This window comes from Leucoraja erinacea, chromosome 32 (genome assembly GCF_028641065.1).
Source record: "Leucoraja erinacea ecotype New England chromosome 32, Leri_hhj_1, whole genome shotgun sequence".
In the NCBI taxonomy this organism is placed as follows: domain Eukaryota; kingdom Metazoa; phylum Chordata; class Chondrichthyes; order Rajiformes; family Rajidae; genus Leucoraja; species Leucoraja erinaceus.
Genome location: NC_073408.1, coordinates 12,312,213 through 12,335,291, shown reverse-complemented (window position 1 = coordinate 12,335,291; position 23,079 = coordinate 12,312,213). Strand labels below are relative to the sequence as shown.

General features: G+C 42.2%; 1 protein-coding gene across 1 annotated transcript in view; it reads right to left on the bottom strand.

Moving 5' to 3' along the window:
• igsf9bb (immunoglobulin superfamily, member 9Bb) overlaps positions 1-23,079 on the bottom strand; it is a 429,804-nt gene that overhangs the window by 63,282 nt on the left and 343,443 nt on the right. The window contains exons 6-7 of the mRNA XM_055660774.1: positions 18,469-18,610; positions 3,621-3,766 (exon numbers count right to left, since the gene is read on the bottom strand). Of these exons, the coding sequence (XP_055516749.1) occupies positions 3,621-3,766; positions 18,469-18,610 (288 nt within the window). The remainder of the gene's footprint in view (positions 1-3,620; positions 3,767-18,468; positions 18,611-23,079) is intronic.

The following is a 23,079-nucleotide window of genomic DNA, read 5'->3' as shown; positions in this document are numbered from 1 at the left end:
TGACGTGCGGTAGCGCGCGGTGCCCCAGGATTTTGGGATTCTCAAAATCCTCGTGCGCCACCTGCGTGACGCGCAAATGACGCCCCAAGTGGGACAGGCCCTTAACTGGCCATTGTAAACTGCCCCCAGTGATTAGGTCAGTTGTAGAATCAGGGAGGAGGTGATGAGAATGTGGAGATAATAAAGTAAGATTAATGTAGAATTAGTGCAAATGGGTGGCTAATAGACGTCAGGGACTCAGTGAGTTGAACGGTCTGTTTCCTTGCTGCATGAGTCTCTGAAACAAGCCTGCTATCTTTCCAAATTTGTGTATATGGGCAGGGGATTGAAATGGTTGGTCTTGTTGGTTCTATGAGCCAGTGTTTTATTGAATGTTGTTCATAAATTGAAAATCCTTCTTAAACTGAGAACTTCCTGTGAAATAAATAACTCCAGTGTCTCAATACTTGGTCGGCAATCCAATTATTTTAAGCAAGGGGTGATTTTCATGAAATTTTTTAAAATGTTGATTGCATTATGTGCTTATTGTGAAGAAGCATTAACATTTTCCTTTTCCTAACATTTTATAATTAACTTATTGGCACCCTGACAACTCGCTTTCAAATGCATGAATTAAGAAATCAAGATCACCATGTAAAAAAAAAGTGAGAACACTCAACACAGTTTAGACACAACACATGAAACACAGCCGGCTAAAGTTAAGAAGTGATTACTTACACGCATGGATGAATAATTAACAAGCAGCAACATGATATAGAGTGACATTATGGTTAATAGTCTTGAATAAAAGAATAGATTTATAATGCCCCTGTCCCACTTAGGAAACCTGAACGGAAACCTCTGGAGACTTTGCGCCCCACCCAAGGTTTCCGTGTGGTTCCCGGAGTTTGCAGGTGGTTGCCGGAGGTTGCAGGTAGTGGAAGCAGGTAGGGAGACTGACAAAAACCTCCGGGAACCGCACGGAAACCCTGGGTGGGGCGCAAAGTCTCCAGAGGTTTCCGTTCAGGTTTCCTAAGTGGGACAGGGGCATTACTGTCTCACAACATTAAAATACTTAAGGTGCTGGATGAACTCAACAGATCAGGCAGCATTGGTGGAGGACATGGACAGGTGGATGTTTCGGGTTGGGGTCCCTCTTCAGAATGAAGGATTCCGACCCGAAACGTCACCTATCCAGTCCTGCAGAAATGCTGCCTGACCCGCTGAGTTGCTCAAGCACCTTGTGTGAAAACACTTCCATCTAATTGTAATTGGAATATGATTTAAATTAAAAAAGCCAATACATGTTCCTTTGTACACAGGTATAAGTTTCTTCATACAGAGACTCATAACTGAGGCAGATGTGATAGTGGCATTTAAGGGGCTTTTGAAAATGCATACAGGGAATGGAGGGAGGGATATGGATTATGCATAGGTAAATAAGAAATTGTGTTGACATCATATTTTGCACAAACATTATGCCCCGAAGGGCTTGTGCTTGTGCTGTAATGTTCTATATTCTGTGTTTTGGATATTTCTACCTCAGAGGACTGTGATGCTCATTAGCTGAAGCTATTCAAGGATGAGATTGTAACTTTTTGAATGCTAAGGGAATCAGAGGATATGGCCTGCAAAGTGGTTGAGGCATAGGAGCCACATGATCATAATAGTTGCTGAATAGGTTCACCTGTTTCTTTTTTATTTTTCATCAAGTCAAGGTGTTGAAAAACTGATTATCATATTAGTTGTTGATGACTACAATCTACTTTTGTTATATATGAGACAAGACCCCTCTTTGTCTATCATCAGGTGGATCATAGTTGGTGTATGCAGCTCAACAATCTCTCCGGACCGTCATAGGCTCTGCAGCAACATCTGTATAGACAAAATGCTGGAGAAACTCAGCGGGTGAGGCAGCATCTATGGAGCGAAGGAAATAGGCGATGTTTTGGGTCGAGACCCTTCTTCAGACTATTTCTCTACAGTGGAAATAAGTTCTCTGTTAACTGTTACTGGTAGAGCTGCTGCCGCACAGCCCCAGATACCTCGGTTCAATCTTGACCTTGTGGTCTGTCTGAATGGAATTTACTCATTTTCCTTGTGCTCTGGGTTTCTTTCCACAACCCGAAGATGTGGAAAGAAGGTTAATTGTGATCTAAATCTCGCCTTGTGATTTGCCTGGATAGCAAGCAAAACAAAGTTTTTATAGTATCAGTGGGCGTAACAATGATAATCCAATACCAATCATTTTAAGTTGAAAGTAACACTGTTTAAAAGAGATTTGAGTGGCAACTTCTTTTTACACAGAATGTGACTAGTGCCTGGAATGGGTTGCCAGAGTCGATGGTTGAGGCAAATACAAAATAAGTTTGAATATGCATATGGATATAGGGAATGGAGGGATATGGATTATGTGTAGGTACATACATGGATGGTCTTGGTATTGTTTGTCACTGTGGGTCAAAGACTTGTTCTTGTGCTGCAACGTTTCTGTGTTCAATGTTCTGTATTCATTCCAGATTTATTTAAGCATTGAAGAGTGCATGTTATTGGTGGGAGGGGGTATGTGTTGTGGGCGTTGTGAGCTTCACAATCAGCGTAAGTACCAAACAAATAATCTCAGTGCTAACTAATTTCAGTATGACCGAAACAGCCATAAAGGCAGAAATGTCTGAAACTGACATTTTTGAGGCAATTTCTCATGATCAGTCTAAGAAATGAATGCTACATCGACCAAGATATTGTACCATCACGTCCCAGAAATAGATCTGAGATGTCACTAATATGCTTTGGATAATGTTATCCCTGACAATGCCACTGTACTTGACACCATCTACACCCAGCACCCAATACTAACTGTCCTGGAATGAGTGGTTTGAGAATCCATCTCAAGAAGGCAGCTAATTGGATCACATTGTTGTAAGTCTGGAATCAAATCCAGAACAGATTGGGTAAAGATGACAGATTTTCTTTCCTAAAGGACATTATGAAGCCAGATGGGTTTATATGGCAATCTGCTAGATACATGCTCGCCATTAGTCCTAGCAGCCTTTTATGATGGATTTATTTAACTATCTGAATTTAAATTCCACAGCTGCCATGGTGGGTTTGAACTCACGTCTCCAAATCATTAGTCAAAGTCTCTGGATACTAGTTCAGTAACTTAATAATTCCTGTACCACACTGCATAGTATGGTGCTGACAGATTGGGGACAATTTTGACGTTGAGCAATAGTGTAAAACAGGCACAGCATAGGTGTTTAAGCACACACTTTCATAAATGAATTACTCAAACTAATTAAATTAACATACTTGTGGCTGGGGCAAGCCAAAGAAGGTAAAATTTGTTGGATTATTCTTTTCAGTCAGATAGAATCGCAAATTTTACTCGATGGCCAAGTGTATATTATCAAGTGAAATAAATTCTATGTTTCAGTCGTGGTTGCACTGACTTCTTTCCACTGTTTATCCAGCAGTGTGGAGCTGAATACAATGGGATACGGGAATGTGAAGCGGAGACTCCAAAGGACATGAAAATCAGGTGCAAAGTTCAGCATTGGCACAAGGAACTGATTGATTAAGAGTAATGTCTAAGCACCAATGAAGCCTGCAAATCCCCAATGACCGAAGATGACACTCACACTGAACTGTCAAGTAACTCGAGGCTGAAGGAGAATGCCCAAAACTGTTGCTAGGTACACAAGTGTACTTCCCAGCATCTTCAGGCTTGACTCGGAAGATGATCAACATTCCATCAACGAAAATCCGCACCCTCAGGTTCAGGTCACTGTCAGAGACAAAGAGGAACAAGAAAAAACTTATAGTTCAATATCAACATTTAAGAGTACATTTGGACAGGTACAGAGGGTTGTAGATGTATGGTATGGGATGCCAGTGGACGTAATTGAGGCAGACACAATCACAACATTTACACAACATTTGGATTGGTACATGGACAGTAAAGGCTTAGAGCCAGATGGGTCAAACATGGAATTAGTTTAGACAGACACAGAGTGCTGGAGTAACTCAGCGGCTCCTTTTTGATGAAGCTGGGATCAAAATACAGAACATAATCATTCTAGAAAATGGTGTTTGGGAGGAGGTTCCTGTGACATGGATATGAACACAGTTTAAGAATAAGGGGTAAGCCATTTAGAACAGAGACGAGGAAACAGTTTTTCTCACAGAGAGTTGTGAATCTGTGGAATTCTCTGCCTCAGAGGGCGGTGGAGGCCAGTTCTCTGGATACTTTCAAGAGAGAACTAGGTAGGGCTCTTAAAGATAGCGGAATCAGGGGATATGGGGAGAAGGCAGGAACGGGGTACTGATTGGGGATAATCAGCCATGATCACATTGAATGGCAGTGCTGGCTCAAAGGGCCGAATGGCCTACTCCTGCACCTATTGTCTATTGTCTAAAACAACATGGTCCATCAAGCCCTGTTCATATCCATGTCACGGGAACCTCCTCCCAATCCCATTCAACCCATCAATGTAACCACATCCTTTTTTTGCAGCATGCACAACACAAACACCCCTTTAAACAAGTTCTACATTCTACATTCTACATTCTCACTTCTTCCCGGATATAGGCGGTGTTTTGAATTCCTTAATGTTCACGAGGATGTTGTTATTCACTGCTGTACTCCTTCCAATCAAGCAATGAACAACTTTGCAGATTACCGAAGATAGCCACAAAAAGCAGGAGTAACTCAACTGGCCAGACAGCATCTCTGGAGAAAAAGAATAGGTGACGTTTCAGTTTGAAGAAGTTGTCTTCACCCGAAATGTCACCTAATCCTTTTCTCCAGAGATGCTGTCTGACCTGCGGAGTTACTCCAACTTTTTGTGTCTATCTTTGGTTTAAACCAGCAGCTGCAATTCCTTCCTACACATTTTGCAGATTACTATTGCAAAGATCACTTTTTCCCTTGCACATAATTGGAATGAGTTGCCAGAATTTGGTCTCCCTTTTTCTTGAAGAGGTATAAAATAGCCTTACTTGCTCTTGAGGTTAAGCAGACATATGACAATGATATGAAACATTGCTCAAACACTACTTTAGTATTTACCCTCTAATAATTCTTAATGGAATCATATATGGTTTCTCGAACCTCTAACCTAGCAAATATTCATCAAACTCTGAAATGTACTTATTATTAAAATCGCCTGATAATAAATAATTCAATATTGCAAAATTATTAAAATGAAATTTTCAGGGAAGTATTACTTTCTTACTCTAATACATTAACTGTGTTCAACTATCACATCATGTGTTACATTATCACTGGTTCATTAACATGAAGTGTAAAGGCACTCACAGGGATAGAGACTGATAACGACAATGAATATAAATGGATAATAAGCAAGGAGAAGCATGCATGAATTGTAGGTTAAATCAAGACATCGATGTTTGGGTGTTATAATAATTCAATATGTGCATGCTTTTGAATTCATAAGTGCTAATAGATTTCATAGGTGAGTCAATGATCAGTAAGAACAAAATCAATTATTGTTGAGAATTTCCCTTTTGCTGGTACCAGCTATGGATGGACCACAATACTTTCTGCCCAAATCTTTGGAATTACTTTTTGTTAAACCATCAGCTGGGAGTTTGCGTAAAATTAGGTTGAAGGTGCTGTTTGAATTTTAAACCTGTTCATCTCGAAAACCAGGATAATGTTGCCACAAGTGCAGGCTGCTTTCCGGGATCCCATCCAAGTGATCATTCTTTACAGCAAGACAGTGCTGGTGATGTTGGGTAAGAGCCAAGATAACTTCAGAGCAGTTCTCAACTAATCCCCAAACACAGTGAATGTAATCAGCGGCAAGGACAATGTCTGAATTCTCCCCTTTGTTCAGGGCTACCAGACCAGGTGTCAAATATGGACCCTGTGATTACATGTCTTGGAACCACCATCAGCAAATCCTCGTGTCACTAAACCATTCAGGAACCATTGTTCAAAATAATCCCTCATTTAATTAATGCATTAATGTGTGTCTTGTCAGATTCTGGTTAATTAAACTGCAGTTAAAATCCTAAATACTTTAATCTAAAAATCGTAAATTGATAATTGAAAATAAGAACAGTGCCATATATAGGCAGGCGTAATATCTTAGTACTCAACTGTAAAATGTAAATATTTTTAAGTTGTAAGAACACAACCATTATGATTTATTGGTTAAATGGAACAACATATCAACTCTACAACTTCCCAATTGTTCGAGCAGCCACTGTCAGTATAAACTGGGCTAAAGACACAATATATTCTGTACAACTTATTAGTCCCAATGGAAATTCAATGGATGCTCAAATTACAAGCCATGGACAATTTGTGGTAGAAGATAGTATTCGAGCCACAGGAGAAAGAATCCAATAAACACTGTACAGGTAATAATAATTGTGTGGTTGAATTACAACCAGTATTAGTCAAATTTGTTAGTTTTGAAGCAAACCTAACTAATCATATCAATCAATTTCGATCAATTTATTGATAAAACATTTGTACGTGAGGTGAGTTGTGGTCCCTGTGGTGGTGGTAGATTTTATGGTACACAAGTCCACTGACGCCAACATTCCTATAGCATTAGAAATGGCAGTAATCCTTAAAACCATACAGCATTTTACATAGAAACATAGAAAAATAGCAGGAATGGGCCATTCGGCCCTTCTAGCCAGCACCGACATTCAATATTATCATGGCTGGTCATCTAAAATCAGTACCCTGTTCCTGCTTTACCCCCATATCCCTTTATTCCTTTAGCCCTAAGAGGTGAATCTAACTGTCTCTTGAAAACATCCGATTAATTGGCCTCCACTTCTGTCTGTGCCAGAGAATTCCACAGATTCCCAACTCTCTGGGTGAAGAAGTTTTTCCTCATCTCAGTCCTAAATGGCTTACCCCTTATTCTTAAACTGTGACCCCTGGTTCTTGACTCCACCAACATCGGGAACATTATTCCTGCCTGTCCAATCATTTAAGAATTTCATATGTTTCTATAAAATCCCCTCTCATCCTTCTAAATTCCAGTGAATACAAGCTCAGTCGACCCATTCTTTCATCATGTGTCAGCCGCCATCCCGGGAATAAAGATCAAATGGATATCTTGAAAACAAATTAAAAATGTTTACTAAAAATGTAATTACGGAAATCAACTTGCAAGTTCTATCTCCGATTAATTTGAAGGCAGCAGCAGTGTCTGCACCAAAATTAAGAATGTACAACAATGGCTAATGATTTGTTTGGCTTAGCTAATGATTTCACTGCCGAGATCAATACTGAAATTGTAGAATCATCATTGCATGAGGAAAACATCGATGGAGGTTATTATTTAAAAAGAGACATAATATTGAACAAATCCTCTAGAAACATAAATCACACTTGAGAGTAGCAAATGTTACATCTCTTTCAAAAATGGGAGAAGCGGTAAAGCCAAATAAAATGTCAATTGCCAGTTAGTTCCTAGTCTGCAATGAACTTAGTAAGGCACTATGTCGAGAGATGCAAATGGACTTTCAATGGATATTTATTCTGTTAAGCTGAGTTCTGGTATTTTGGAAAATGGGAATACTTTTCCTTTCTGATTACAAATATAATGCCAATTAGTTCTGAATAATAAGCAGCAAGATGCCGATATCTGTCCTTAGGAAACTTGATTAAGATTGCACAAAAGAATTTTTCTCAGTAACGCATCCAAATGTAAGAATTTTTTCGCAAAACAAAGTTCACAAATTATTTCAAAATTAGATACTTTCTCCAAAAAAAAGTGGCACGGAAGGAGAAATAACCAGGAACATAAGGGAGCAATGAGGGAGGAAGATTGGTCCTTAAAGTCTGCCCTTTTATTCATCATTTATAGCTGCCCTTATAATGATAATCTTATTTATATAGCACATTTTTAGTCAACTTGCATTGACCCCAAAGTGCTTCACATAATTACATTACATTTACACACAGGCAAAGGTGGGTGAAGTGTCTTGCCCCAAGGACACAACGATAGTATGCACTCCAAGCGGGATTCGAACCAGCTACCTTCCAGTCGCCAGCCGAACACTTAGCCCATTGTGCCATCTGTCGTCCCCCCTGTGCCCTTCCACCTCAGCACCATTTTCCTGCATTTGATATTGGATAAATGCTGGAAATATTCAGCAGGTCAGTCTGCAACTGTGGTATGAGAAACAGAGTCAACATCTGAGGTTCGAGTATTCCTAGCATTTACTGTTCTTGCTTTAGATTTCCAGTATTTGCAGTTTATTTTAATTTTCACCACTCAGTCCAATTATCAGGCAACTGAATCATCCAACCACAACTAGAGAGCAGTCCTGAACTACTCATTGGACACCCTCGGACTATCTTTAATTGGACTTTACCGACTTTATCTTGCACTGAACATCATTCCATTATCATGTTTTGTACACTGTGAATGGCTTGATTGTAATCTTGTATTGTCTTTCCACTTGCTGGTTAGCACGCAACAAAGGCTTTGCACTGTATCAGACAATAAACGAAACCATATAAAAAAACTATCAAGTAAAATGTATTCTTGTTAAAGTGCACTTAGAACGATCCTTCATTCTAGATTTCAGCATTTTCCATAAACTAATGGACCAATAGTTCCTCTCTCAGTCCTTTCCTAAATTGAAGAGGTACTTATGCAACTCTCCAATCCAGACGGAGAATTCCAGAATCTATGGAATTTGAGAAGGTTCCGTAGATTGTAACTATGAATAGATTATTTACTATCTCCATCACCTCCTCTCAGAATGCTGGCATGTAAAATAGTGGGTCCTTGTGAATCATCATCTTTTCAGTATCTTGCTTCTCTTGTACTTTTGACGTATTTTGTCTTCTTTTGTCAAGACAGGCAGAAAGCAAATGCAAATATTTCCTGCCAATTTCTTAATCCCTATTGTAAATTCTTCATTTTCTGTCTGTAAAGGACCCCCTTATTTGCCTTTACCTATTTAAATGCCTACAGAAGATTACAGTTCATTTGTATGCTCCAGACCAGTTTAATTTCATGTACAATCTTGTCCTTCTTCATCAATTTCTTCGTCCTCCTTTGCTAAGTGTGTGATTAAAATGAAAGCTCTTCTGGTGAATAGAAACGGCATGAGCCGAGAAACCAAATGACCTACTTTTTTGTCATGGTGTTCTGGGATTTAGTAAAATGACGCATGTGTTAAGTCCAAGTTTATATCGGAAGCTTCAGCCCTAATATAGAAGAGATACGAGACAGATGGAGCAATTCAACACACTTCGTCATTCCTGAAATTGGCCACCACCTACTACTGAACTGGGAAGAAAACCTCTAAAAGGTGCAATACGATACTTTGTTGGCTTACTGACAAAAGTTATGTATTTCATGAACAAAATATCCTACCCAGCCGTCATTTGATCCCAACTGTAGTGTTACTCCATTCTACTACATTATTCATTACATTTTCTCAATAAAATTTCATTTCAGTGGAGTCAACTAATATTCAATTTACACCATTTTTTATAAATCAAAACTTTACCTGAGTATTTTTTACATCCTCTTAATTCTATTTTAAGTCATTTGTGAAAATAAATAGGTCGTGTTTTACTGCAGAAGAAATTTGCATACAATTTGAAATCTGCGTTGATCATTCTTGCCTAGAAATTGTAACACATCGTATCCATTAAAATAAAAACTACTGTACATAATTCATTTTTACTCAGTGTATATCAGGCTGCCTAATATTTCTGGGTGAAATTTTGTTAATATGAAAATGTGTAATTAAACAGCAGTATTTCATAGAAACAAGGAACTGCAGATGCTGGTTTAGAAAAAAAACACACAAAGTGCTGGAGTAGCTCAACGGGCTAGGCAGGATCTCTGGAGAACATGCATGGGTGACATTTAGGATTGGGACCCTTCTTCAGACTGATTGTGGAGTGGGGGGGGGGGGGGGTGAGAAAGATGGTATTTAGCATGTCTACATACATGTATATGATTCAGTTTAGTTTAATATGATATTCTTATTTCCTCATTCAAAATGCCCAGTACATGCTGTGTTAAGGCCCAAATAAGCAGACTTGCTAGGGAAACTCACCACTGCTGTTTCCTCCCCCAATCTGAGCCATAATGAGGTCAAGTGGGTCCCATCTAAAACCCAGTCAGGATGCAGGTCAAAGAGACAAATCCCTCCAGCCTCCACCCTGTTAACCCTGTTTCATAAACATAGAAACATAGAAATTAGGTGCAGGAGTAGGCCATTCGGCCCTTCGAGCCTGCACCGCCATTCAATATGATCATGGCTGATCATCCAACTCAGTATCCCGTACCTGCCTTCTCTCCATACCCCCTGATCCCCTTAGCCACAAGGGCCACATCTAACTCCCTCTTAAATATAGCCAATGAACTGGCCTCAACTACCCTCTGTGGCAGAGAGTTCCAGAGATTCACCACTCTCTGTGTGAAAAAAGTTCTTCTCATCTCGGTTTTAAAGGATTTCCCCCTTATCCTTAAGCTGTGACCCCTTGTCCTGGACTTCCCTAACATCGGGAACAATCTTCCTGCATCTAGCCTGTCCAACCCCTTAAGAATTTTGTAAGTTTCTATAAGATCCCCTCTCAATCTCCTAAATTCTAGAGAGTATAAACCAAGTCTATCCAGTCTTTCTTTCATAAGACAGTCCTGACATCCCAGGAATCAGTCTGGTGAACCTTCTCTGCACTCCCGCTATGGCAATAATGTCCTTCCTCAGATTTGGAGACCAAAACTGTACGCAATACTCCAGGTGTGGTCTCACCAAGACCCTGTACAATTGCAGTAGAACCTCCCTGCTCCTATACTCAAATCCTTTTGCAATGAAAGCTAACATACCATTCGCTTTCTTTACTGCCTGCTGCACCTGCATGCCTACCTTCAATGACTGGTGTACTATGACACCCAGGTCTCGCTGCATCTCCCCCTTTCCCAATCGGCCACCATTTAGATAATAGTCTGCTTTCCTGTTTTTGCCACCAAAATGGATAACCTCACATTTATCCACATTATACTGCATCTGCCAAACATTTGCCCACTCACCCAGCCTATCCAAGTCAACTTGCAGTCTCCTAGCATCCTCCTCACAGCTAACACTGCCCCCCAGCTTAGTGTCATCTGCAAACTTGGAGATATTGCTGGGTCCAGTTCAATTTACGATTTATTTAGAGGGGGGAGGGAGGGTGAACTGACTTGGCATGGTGCTAAATGTTTTAGCAAAACAAAAATAGGTGAAATACAATTTTAAGTACTGTATTTAATAGCAGAAAGTAAAATTAATAATTTGCAGAAGGTATTTTGGTGGTAGATCTTAACTACATGATTAGTTTTAAGGAGGATAATAACAGTTGGACTGATGTAGCACAACAGGGGGCCCGGCCCGTACGATGGCTGCCTCGCCAACTGCCTGCCTCGTCTTTTTCCTTCGTTGTGTTTTTAGTTTGTTGTAAAATCTATGGTTTAGTTTATCTTTAGTTTTGTGTAATGTGGGGAGATTTTGGCGGTCGTGGGGGAATCTTTTTTAATCTCTTTCCTCGACGGAGATGCGACCTTATCCGTGTGGTATCTCCATCTGTACTGCGGCCTAATAATGTGGAGCTAGCGGCCTCTTGCAGGCACTTCGGGAACGCCAACCGCGGGAGCCTGCCGACTTAACATCGTGGAGCTCGCGGTCCCTGGTTAGAGACCGACTTCGCGAGCTCCAAGCCGCGGGACCTTCAACTGCCCCGATCGCGGGAGCTTCGATCGCCCTGGTGCGGGAGCTCCGATCGCCGGCTGGAGGAGCTTCAATCGCCCCAACTGCGGATGGTTCGACTCCCCAGATCGTGGGAGAAAAGGATGATAAAAGATAAGACTTTATTGCCTTCCATCACTGTGGGGAATGGGGAGGAGCCGCTGTGGTGGATGTTTATGTCAATTTTTTATGTAGTTGTGTGTCTTGTTGCCTTTTTGGCATGACTGTATGGTAAACCAAATTGTTTGTATGTTACAAAACATATTTGGCTAATAAATTACGATTATTGTTATGATTATGATTATGATGATTATAATGGCAGGCCTCATCCATTTACCCAGATGATACAGATGCTGTTTAAAACCCCTGTCCTTATAGTGACACCAATTTCATCGTGCAGCTGTGAATCAGGAATTATTTAAACATTAAAGTTTTTTTATTAATATTAATGAGTGCACAATGCAAAATACTTTACTGCACTGACACAGTAAGACTGCCTGAAGCTTTCCGCTTATCTTTATGTTACTTCTGCCCTGCAGGGTATCACTTAACACATCACAAGCACGGTGGTATAAAGCACTCTGACAAGAACTATGGCAGGTGCCCAAGACAGTGTCATGGGATCATGTTCGATTTCAAAGAAAGGCAGTTGCAAATCTCTTTGGACAAGTTTAGTGCTCTGCTGACTGCCTCTGTCAGATGTGGAAGATGCTGGCTGCAGAGTAAAGCACCCCTTAATCTGCCTTCAGGAATCTGCTCTGACAGAACAGCAGAAACCACCAGAGACCACAAGATTTGTCACCAGTCTGCAGCAAATACCCCCGGGGCCAATATTCAACCTGGCAAATGGAGGCAATTAACCAGCCATCTCACCAATGTCAATGTTCGAGCTAATGGCACTTTTACAGGGTTTTTCTCTAGGGCATTGGGAGAACATGTCTATTTCAGGACATTTTGTCATTGCATATTAATGCCCTATGATATATATAGGAACACTTAATGCAGTTTGCAGGGACAGATGAGGGAGTGTGTGAACTTTGGTTGACATCCTCAGATAGAATCCTAGAGTCAGATAGCACAGAAACAGGCCCATCAGCCCATCACATCCATGCTGATCACCCACACCAATCAAAACTAATCATAAGTAGTTAGAACTCTGATGTTCCAAAACATCCATAGATAGTTTGTGTGTCATGGATTTATGGGGCAAGGACACTTCACCTTGATTTACAATTACACTCCAGCATGCTGTTGCTCTGTGCTCTCCCCATCCCTAGGAGAAATATACAGAGTGAGCCACATGAGCATCTCCATTTACAGAGTGACGTTTGTTAAACCAACCAAGTGAAGCCAGTTTGTCAACATCATAGCAACCGTTCAATAAGTGAATAAAGCCCCTCTTGATGCAATTGTGAGATTAGTGACATCAATGAAACAGCTCCAGTGAGGTAGAGTTACACAATAAAGTTGTGTCCACCTGCTCCCGCACACATATTGCTTGCATCAATTTATAAAACACATCTAACTGAAAGGAAAGCCTAGACATTCATCCCAGGTCAGCATCACTGAACATGCTTACAGTGGCCAAAGTTATACTTTGCATGTAAAATGTATTTCACTTCCTGCTATTTCACTGAGTTTTTAGCACACAATTCTACACAGGTCCTCATCTGCACTGCATTTGGACTCCAGTACGTTAGCTGCAAGTTCTGAAACGAGGTCAAACTTTTAATATGAAATTTGAACATGAGTTATCACCATTAGCAGCACAAGAACTTTAATGATCTGTTTAGCAAAAAACTAGAAGAGATGGAGAAAAAGATTCTCATAATTTAACTGCTCACACTATCTGTAGTCCTGTACGTCAACATTTCTAAACCATCATTAATCTATTATCTCAGAAGACAATAGTCTGGTGAGCTAAAATATAATCAATCATAGAAAACCATCAATAAAGTCATAGAGTGATACATTGTGGAAACAGGCCCAACTTGCCCACACCAACCACTGTGTCCCAGGTACACTAGCTCCACCTGCCCGCATTTGGTCCATTTCTCTCCAAACCTGTCCTATTCCATGTTCCTGTCAAACTGTTTCTTAAATATTGGGATAGTCCCTGCCCCAACTACCTTCTCTGGCAGCTTGTTCCATAAACCCACCATACTTTGTGTGACGGGGTTACCCCTGAGATTTATATTACATCTTATCCCCTTCACCTTAAACCTATGTCCTCTGGTCCTCGATTCACCTGCTCAGGGCAAGGCTCTGACTGATGAAGGCCAATGTGCCAAAAGCCTGTTTGACCACCCTATCTACCTGCCTTCTCCTGCCTTTTCCTGGCTTCTCCCTATAACCTTTGACACCCTTCAATCTCTGCTTTAAACATACCCAATGACTTGCCGCCACTGCCATCTGTGGCAATGAATTCCACATATTCACCACCCTCTGGCTAAAGAAATTCCTCTTCATCTCCACTGTAAGGGTATGTCCTTTTATGCAGAGGCTGTGCCGTCTTGTCCTCAACGCTCTCACCATTGGAAACATCCTCTCCACATCCACTCTATCTAGGCCGTTCTTTATTTGATAGGTTTCAATGGCGTACCCCCTCATCCTTCTAAACTTCGGCAAGTACAGGCCGAGAGCCATCAAACGGTCCTCATATGTGAACCCGAGCATTACCGGGATCATTCTTGTAAATCTCGTCTGGCGCCTCTCCAATTGAAGCACATTCGTCCTCAGAAATGGGGTGAAAACTGCCCTGTGTGGATTTTGTCCTGTTGCTCTGGAATTTATGTATCATTTGTGTCTTGCAAGTTGTCTCAATCTATTTGCCAGTAATGCTGCTGCAAGCAAGATGTACGTTGTACCTTTACTTCTGCGACTTATTCCATTCTTAGAATAATGGGCACACCTTGACCCTCAGATATGGAACGAGAGGCATTACCATGGTAATAAAATAACTCCCCATGGGTTCGTGATCAACAATTAATACATCTGTCAAGAATATGAACAAACAAAACAAATTAAATCATCAACTGATGTTTGGGAAGAATGTGTATGGTTGCTATAAAAACACAGGTTGCTGAAAAGAGCAAATCAGGCAAGCTTTGTGAAAAGAGAAACACATTTCAGGTCTTATTTGATCTCAGATTCCATCAGGAAAGGCTTTGTTTTGTCTCTGCTTCCCCTTCCACACATCCAGCCACAGTGTCGCTGGCATTTTCTGCTTTATTTAAGATTTCCAGCCTATCTATTTTTTTTAAATTTTCATTCATGCAGCAAACTTGCTGATGCCTGGTAAGTGGCCACCGACTGTCTGCAACTTCTAGACTGAGGTCAGAGACATCAATGCTTATTTCCTCCATCTCACTTTCCCATTGAATTTTGTATCATCAGCAAGCCTGGATAAGTTACACACTATCAATTCAGCCGAACCATTAATCTGTCTTAGTACCAGACAATCAATGATATCTCCCTCTCAAGCTAGTGAGTGTAGACTGCCATTAACAGAAGCCGCTGTAATTCCTGACGGACATATTTATTCTTTAGCTGCAGGAGTAGTTAATTCATCCATTTACTGCTCTTTGTACAAAGAGATGCTTTTGCACAGACTTCGAACAGCACATCCCGAATCTATGATCTCTATCACCAAGAACATTAAGGGCAGTGGGTGCATGGGAACATCACTCTCCCCGAGGCTACACATGAAACTGCCTTGCAAACACAGCACCAACGGGTCCATCATCAATGGGTCTAAATCCTCTATTTCACTCCGCATCCCTACCATGGCAGCCGGAAGGACTGCAGCAATTCAAGAAGAAAGATTTGCTCCATTTTCTCAAGTGAAATAAATGTTGGTCTTGCCTGTTTAAATAATTAAAACAAATGAATAAGAATGCTTCTGCAAAATTATAAGCCCATTCACGAGGAACACCTTTACAATATTACTGCACAGAACACATAAAACAAATCTTTCCTTCGGCTCATGAAAAGAGGGCATGGTCTAAATTTATGAAAATTATGTTCAACAAATCATATTTTAATCCTCACAAAAATGTAACTGTCTGCATCCAGGAGTGAGCACTATGTAAAACAATTTAATATCATTTGGTACCATTTTTACTCTCACTGCTATTGATTGTACTGACACACCAATCTTAATTATGTTAAAGGTAGACAAAAATGCTGGAGAAACTCAGCGGGTGAGGCAGCATCAATGGAACGAAGGAAATAGGCAATGTTTCGGGTTGAGACCCTTCTTCAGACTGATGTGAAGGTGGGGGGGTGGGGGGCAGAGAAGAAAGGAAGAGGAGGAGACAGTGGGCTGAGGAAGAGCTGAGAAGGGGAGGAGAAAGCAGGGACTACCTGAAATTAGAGAAGTCAACGTTCATACCACTGGTGTAAACTGCCCAAGTGAAATATGAGGTGCTGCTTCTCCAATTTACAGTGGTCCTCACTCTGGATAGAGGATGGCCCAGGACAGAAAGTTTGGATTCAGAATGGGAGGGGGAGTTGAAGTGCTGAGCCACCAGGAGATCAGGTTGGTTATTGCGAACTGAGCCAAGGTGTTGGGTGACGCTTGGTCTCACCGATGTAGAGCACCTAGAGCAGCGGATGCAATAGACGAGGTTGGGGGAGGTGTAGGTGAACCTCTGCCGCACCTGGAAAGACTGCTTGGGTCCTTGAATGGAGTCAAGTGGGGAGGTAAAGCGACAAGTGTAGCATTTTCTGGGGTTGCAAGGGCAAGTGGCAGAAGGGGTGGTTTGGGTGGGAAGGGACACATTGACCAGGGAGTTACGGAGGGAGCGGTCTCTGCGGAAAGCACACAGGGGAGGAGATGGGAAGATGTGGCCAGTGGTGGGATCCCGTTGGAGGTGGCGAAAATGTCGGAGGATTATTGGCTGTATGTGACGGCTGGAAGGGTGGAAGGTGAGGACAAGGGGGTACTCTGGCCTTTTTACGAGTGGGAGGATGGGGAGTGAGAGCAGAGTTATGGGGTATAGAAGAGACCTTGGTGAGAGCCGCATCCATAGTAGAAGAGGGGAACCTCTGTTCCCTGAAGAATGAGGACATCTCCGATGCCCTGGTGTGGAACACCTCATCCTGGGTGCAGACGGAGGAATTGGGAGTAGGGGATGGGGTCCTTACAGGAAACAGGGTGGGAAGAAGTGTAGTCCAGATAGCCATGGGAGTCAGTGGGTTTATTATTTACTTATTTACTTATTTACTTAAGGGGTTGGACAGGCTAGATGCAGGAAGATTGTTCCCGATGTTAGGGAAGTCCAGGACAAGGGGTCACAGCTTAAGGATAAAGGGGAAATCCTTTAAAACCGAGATGAGAAGAACTTTTTTCACACAGAGAGTGGTGAATCTCTGGAACTCTCTGCCACAGAGGGTAGTTGAGGCCAGTTCATTGGCTATATTTAAGAGGGAGTTAGATGTGGCCCTTGTGGCTAAGGGGATCAGGGGGTATGGAGAGAAGGCAGGTACGGGATACTGAGTTGGATGATCAGCCATGATCATATTGAATGGCGGTGCAGGCTCGAAGGGGCGAATGGCCTACTCCTGCACCTAATTTCTATGTTTCTATGTTTCTATAGTGGGTGTCAGTCAGTATATCACCTGCGATGGATTATATTAAAATTACTTATTATTAACAAATGGAAGAAAAGGTGAAAATGATGGAATTGTTCAAGGCAGAACAATGAACCAAAAGTTCCCAAAACTGATTGTTAACCTGTAACTACTGCTCCCAAGTGGATCTATTGATTTCCTCAGCCTTTGAATAAAGAGTCAGCATTGTGTCTGATGACTCACACGATGAACAGCTAGGATGACCAATTGACTGCCGCACTGTCAACTTGTACATAGCTTGATGTTGCCATAACAACACAAGCCAACAAAATGCTCTCTGCATCCATATTCAATTATTTTGAGCTATGCTCCTTCCTGAGTGCAGTTAATCATCTTTTTGTGAGGTGTATATATGACGACGTTTTGTGAGGTGAGGTTTGTACTTTTCTCTTAACATCGCATTCAAGCAGTTAGACCTTTTCTCACAGCTAATCTTTCTCCATAGAACAAACCCCTCATCCCTGGATTCATTCCAGTGAATCCACACTGCTCGTGTTTCCTACTAAGTAATCTTTTATTAGGTATGAAGATCAAAATTTCATCTGCCACTTCAAACGTGGTCCTACAAAACCATGTGATCACCTCAGCAAGACCTCCCTTGTTTTATATTGTCGTTCCCTTAGCATCATTTGTAGTCTAAATTGCTTTTATGGTCTAAGCAGTCTAAACCTGTATGTTTACTCTCTGCATATCACTTTCTCACCAAATCTTATATAATCAACTAATCTGGATAAGTTACGCTCAATCAATTTATCTAAATTATTAATTTAAATTGGAATAACTAATTGAGGGCTTGGTATTGTGGAAACAAGCAGCTGCAGATTGTGGTTTATATATAAGGATTGCTAAGTGCTGAGGTAACTCATCGGGTCAGGCAGCATCGCTGGAGAACATGAATAGGTGACATTTCAGATCGGGACTCTTCTTCAGACTGACCAGGCTTGTTACTGATGCCTGTTTCATCTCACTGGTTAGAATGACGGGATACTGGGCAAATCCAGAGATTCCGAGGATATTATTATCACTGTACAACTAAGAAACTGCTTTAGAAAGTCACCCAGATTGGACCACCCGTGTCAAGTGACATATTAAATTAAGACATGAGTTTACCTCTTGAAGAAGACATTTTCATCCTCCCAGAGCCAGGTGTAAGTTAGGTTTTCGGGACATGCTTCTGCCTGGCAGGTGAAGAAGGCATCTTGGGATATGTTCACTGTTATATTTTCTGGAGGAGAGATGATAAAAGGTGGACCTAGAAGACAAGAGAGCGAATTGGCCAGTTAGTCACTTCATACATACATAATCACACGGTTGCAACAGATCGGCCAACAATTGTAACAACACGTTGAAACAAGGAATAGCAAATCCTGGTTTATACTGAAGGTAGATACAAAATGCTGGAGTAACTCAGCAGGCTAAGCAACATCTCTGGAGTAAAGGAATAATAATAATAATAAATTTTATTTATGGGCGCCTTTCAAGAGTCTCAAGGACACCTTACAAAAATTTAGCAAGTAGAGGAAAAACATGTAAGCGGAATGAAATAAATAGTAGAGACATGACTAGTACACAAATTAAAGACAGAATTCAATTCAAAACACAATATGAGGCAATTCAAGCACAGATGAAAAGGGAGGGGGACGTAAAAAAAAATGAAATGAAATGATTCAATTTATTGTCATTGTCAGTGTACAGTACAGAGACAACGAAATGCATTTTTAGCATCTCCCTTGAAAGGGAGACACAGGGCGTCGCGGTGTGCCCGCGCCTGCCGCCGTAACATTCCATTACAGGCAAAGGTGGGTGAAGTGTCTTGCCCAAGGACACAACGACAGTATGCACTCCAAGCGGGATTTGAACCGGCTACCCTCCGGTCGCCAGCCGAACTCTTAGCCCATTGTGCTATCTGTCGACGTGGGGCTAAGGATAGGCAGAGGTGAAGAGATGGGTCTTGAGGCAGGACTGGAAGATGGTGAGGGACACGGAATTGCGGATCAGTTGGGGGAGGGAGTTCCAGAGCCTGGGAGCTGCCCTGGAGAAGGCTCTGTCCCCAAAACTGCGGAGGTTGGATTTGTGGATGGAGAGGAGACCGGCTGATGTGGATCTGAGGGAGACCGTGAGGGTTGGTAGGGGGTGAGGAGGTCAGTGAGATATGGGGGGGGCAGATGGTGGAGGGCTTTGTAGGTGAGGACCAGGATTTTGTAGGTGATCTGATGGGAGATGGGAAGCCAGTGAAGTTGTTTGAGGACTGGAGTGATGTGATGCCAGGATTTGTTGTGGGTGATGAGTTGGGCGGCTGCGTTCTGGACCAGTTGGAGTCGGTTGATGTAGGTGGAGCTGATGCCAAGGAGAAGTGAGTTGCAGTAGTCCAGTCGGGAGGAGATGAAGGCATGGATGAGTCTTTCAGCAGCGGGAGGTGTGAGAGAGGGTCTGAGTTTGGCGATGTTGCGGAGGTGAAAGAAGGAGGTTTTAATGACATGGCGGATGTGAGGCTCAAGGGAGAGGGTGGAATCAAAGATCACGCCAAGGTTGCGGGCCTGGGGAGATGGGGAGACAGTGGTGCCGTCGATGGTGAGAGTGGGGTTATTGATTTTGCTGAGTGTGGATTTGGAGCCTATGAGGAGGAATTCTGTTTTATCGCTGTTGAGTTTGAGGAAGTTATGTTGCATCCAGGTTTTTATAGCTGACAAACAGGAGTTGATATGGGAGGGGGATATGGGGGGGGGGGGGGTGGGGGGGGGGGGGGGTGGGGGGTGTGGGGTAGGGGGGGGGGGGGGGGGGGGGTTGTGGGGGGGATTTGGTGCCAAGGTAGATCTGAGGTGTCATCGGCATAACAGTGGAAGTCCAGGTTGAAGTGGCGGAGTATTTGACCAAGGGGGAGGATGTAGATGATGAAGAGGAGGGGGCTGAGTACGGAGCCTTGGGGAACGCCTTGAGTGACTGTGGCTGTAGCAGAGGTGTGGTTGTGGAGAGAGATGAAGTGGGATCTGTTGGAAAGGTAGGAACGGAGCCAGCTGAGTGCAGAACCTTTAATGCCATTGTAGGTGACATTTCGGGTCGGAACCCTTCAATGTAAGCACACAACAAAGCCGTAAGTGACAGGATTTAAATGTTTAGTTGATAATTGTTACGTTCTATATTTGCAGACTGCAGCAATACTTTTGGAACTTTGCATCAGAGTAATTGACTGTCGTTGTGAGAGCAAGTTCAATTTACTAAAAGAAAATTGTGTCCTTACCTTGCCCTTTTAATGATTAGGGTTTGATCTCAGAACTGATAGGTGCAATTCATTACATGCTTTTCACTGGAGCAGCTCACAAATGACAAGATAGCAACTCTTCAAAATATACAGCAAAATCTATGAGCCGGTGAGGCAGTTTAACATCTCCTTCGGGCGGCTGCATATACCTCATTATCACAGCAGAGAATGATTTGTCTGTCAGTGAATCTGAATTAGGGGCCCACTTTATTAAAGCAGACTCATTCTTAAAGGCAGGCTGTCACCATTTTGGACAGGGAATTTCAATCGCCCATCGGTGGAGAAACTAAGAATCATTTTCACCCTGACCTTGTAATTTATCAGGGGAGCAAGGAATAGCCAGGAAGCTCCGAAGTATGAAGAAGTGTCCCAACACTGGTATAGCTGCTGCATCACAGCGCCAGAGACCTTGGCTCGATCCTGACTATGGATGCTGTCTGTGTGGAGGTTGCACGTTCTCTCTGTGACCGCATGGTTTTCTCTGGGTGCTCCGGTTTCCTCCAACATTCCAAAGTTGTCAAGGTTTGTAGGTTAATCGGCTTCGGTAAATTCACCCTAATGTCTAGGATGGGAAAGTGGGATAATATAGAACTAGTGTATAGATTATCGATGGTCGGCATGGACTCGATGGGCAGAGTGGCCTATTTCCAACCTATATCCCAAAACTAAACCCGAAATGTTGCCTATCCATGTTTTGCAGAGATGCCGACTGACCCGCTGAGTTACTCCGGCACCTTTTGTCTTTTTGACAAACCAGCTCTTCAGTCTATTGTATCTATAACTTTGAAGTATGGGTTTTATTTGGGACCTGCTGGGCTTGATATTAATTGTGGGAAAAAACAATGAACAATGAGATTACTGTTAAAAATAGACACAAAATGCTGGAGTAACTCAGTGGGACAGGCAGCATCTCTGGATAGAAGGAATGGGTGATGTTTCGGTTCAAGATCCAAGTCAAGTCAAGTCAAGTCAAGTTTATTCGTCACATACGAGATGTGCAGTGATATGAAAAGTGACAATGCTCTTCAGATTGAGTCAAGGGAGAGGTAGATACAGAGATAAGAAAGCGTAAGGTGTGAAAATGAGACATCAAAGGGTGTTGCAGTTCAAGGAAAATGTGGAATAGATCATTGTTAACTAGGAGAAGGTGACAACGAAGCATATAGAGAGAACATTTCATCAGGGGCCAGTCAGACTGGTCAGAGATCTAGGAAGGGGAAGGGATGGAGAGAGAGGGAATGCAAGGGTTATTTGAAGTTAGAGAAGTCAATGTTCATACCTCTGGGGTGTAAGCTGCCCAAGAGAAATATGAGGTGCTGTTCCTCCTATTTGCGCTAAGCCTCACTCTGACAGAGGAGGAGGCCCAGGACAGAAAGGTCAGTATGGGAATGGAAGGGGGAGTTAAAGTGTTTCGAAACCAGGAGATCAGGTAGGTTTAGGCGGACTGAGAGATGATCAGCAAATCGATTGCCGAGCCTGTGCTTGGTCTCGCTGATATATAGGAGTCCACACCTGGAACAGCGGATACAGTGGTTAAAAATCCGCAAAACTTATTGAACCCGAGGCTAGAAGCTTCAATTAAGACATTCAAATTGTTAATATTCGTTCTGAGACTGCGTTCGCTGCCAACTCATTGTCCTTTCTCTGTAAAACTCCAAGGATACAAACGCACAAGAAAATATCGTCCTTGACATGGATTTGAGATTTTTAAAGCTTTGATAATACGATTGATTTCTAGCCCATCATTTCTCACGGATAATATTAAGATCAACCACTCTGTACACATTGTGGATAGTATTGACCTTGCTTGTGCTAAAAAAAAACCCATCTGGGCAATTAATATACACCTGGCATTTTGTCCACATTTTTGTAAATGTGTGAAATGTATTAAATCTGTTTTCTGATGTCCAAACTTGCTAAAGCTTTATAATAGCAAGCTTCACAAACCTCAATAAATTTATTCCCACTGATATCTCAAAAGCATAAGCACCAACTAATTCATCCACCCACTCTCGCTATTCACAATGAATCTGTTCTTCATTACATAGCGCAGAGGTTTATGACTTGTCCTAATTGGAGTTTCTAGCAACAGCATTCGCAAGTGCGTTTTGCAACCATCTCAGTGTATTCAATGAAGATGACACGATCTCCTGGCACATGGCAAGTTTCTTTCACTGCCAGGTCTTCCACAACAACATGTTCTATTTGTTGACATGTTGTCCATAGGATAAGAATCAGACAGCTCCATTAGAGAATACAATGAGTTGATAACGTTTCAGCAGGAACTGAACCACTTTACGAAAGACTCTAGAAAGGCTGCTTAAGTCTATGGGTTTTCCATGACATTAACACTTGCAGATGTCAGCTATAATATGCATTTGCTATTGGTGTTCTTGGGCAGCCAGGCCCAGATGATTGTCCCTTGGTGCGATGCAAGAACCGCAGGTGATTCACAGGCCTCT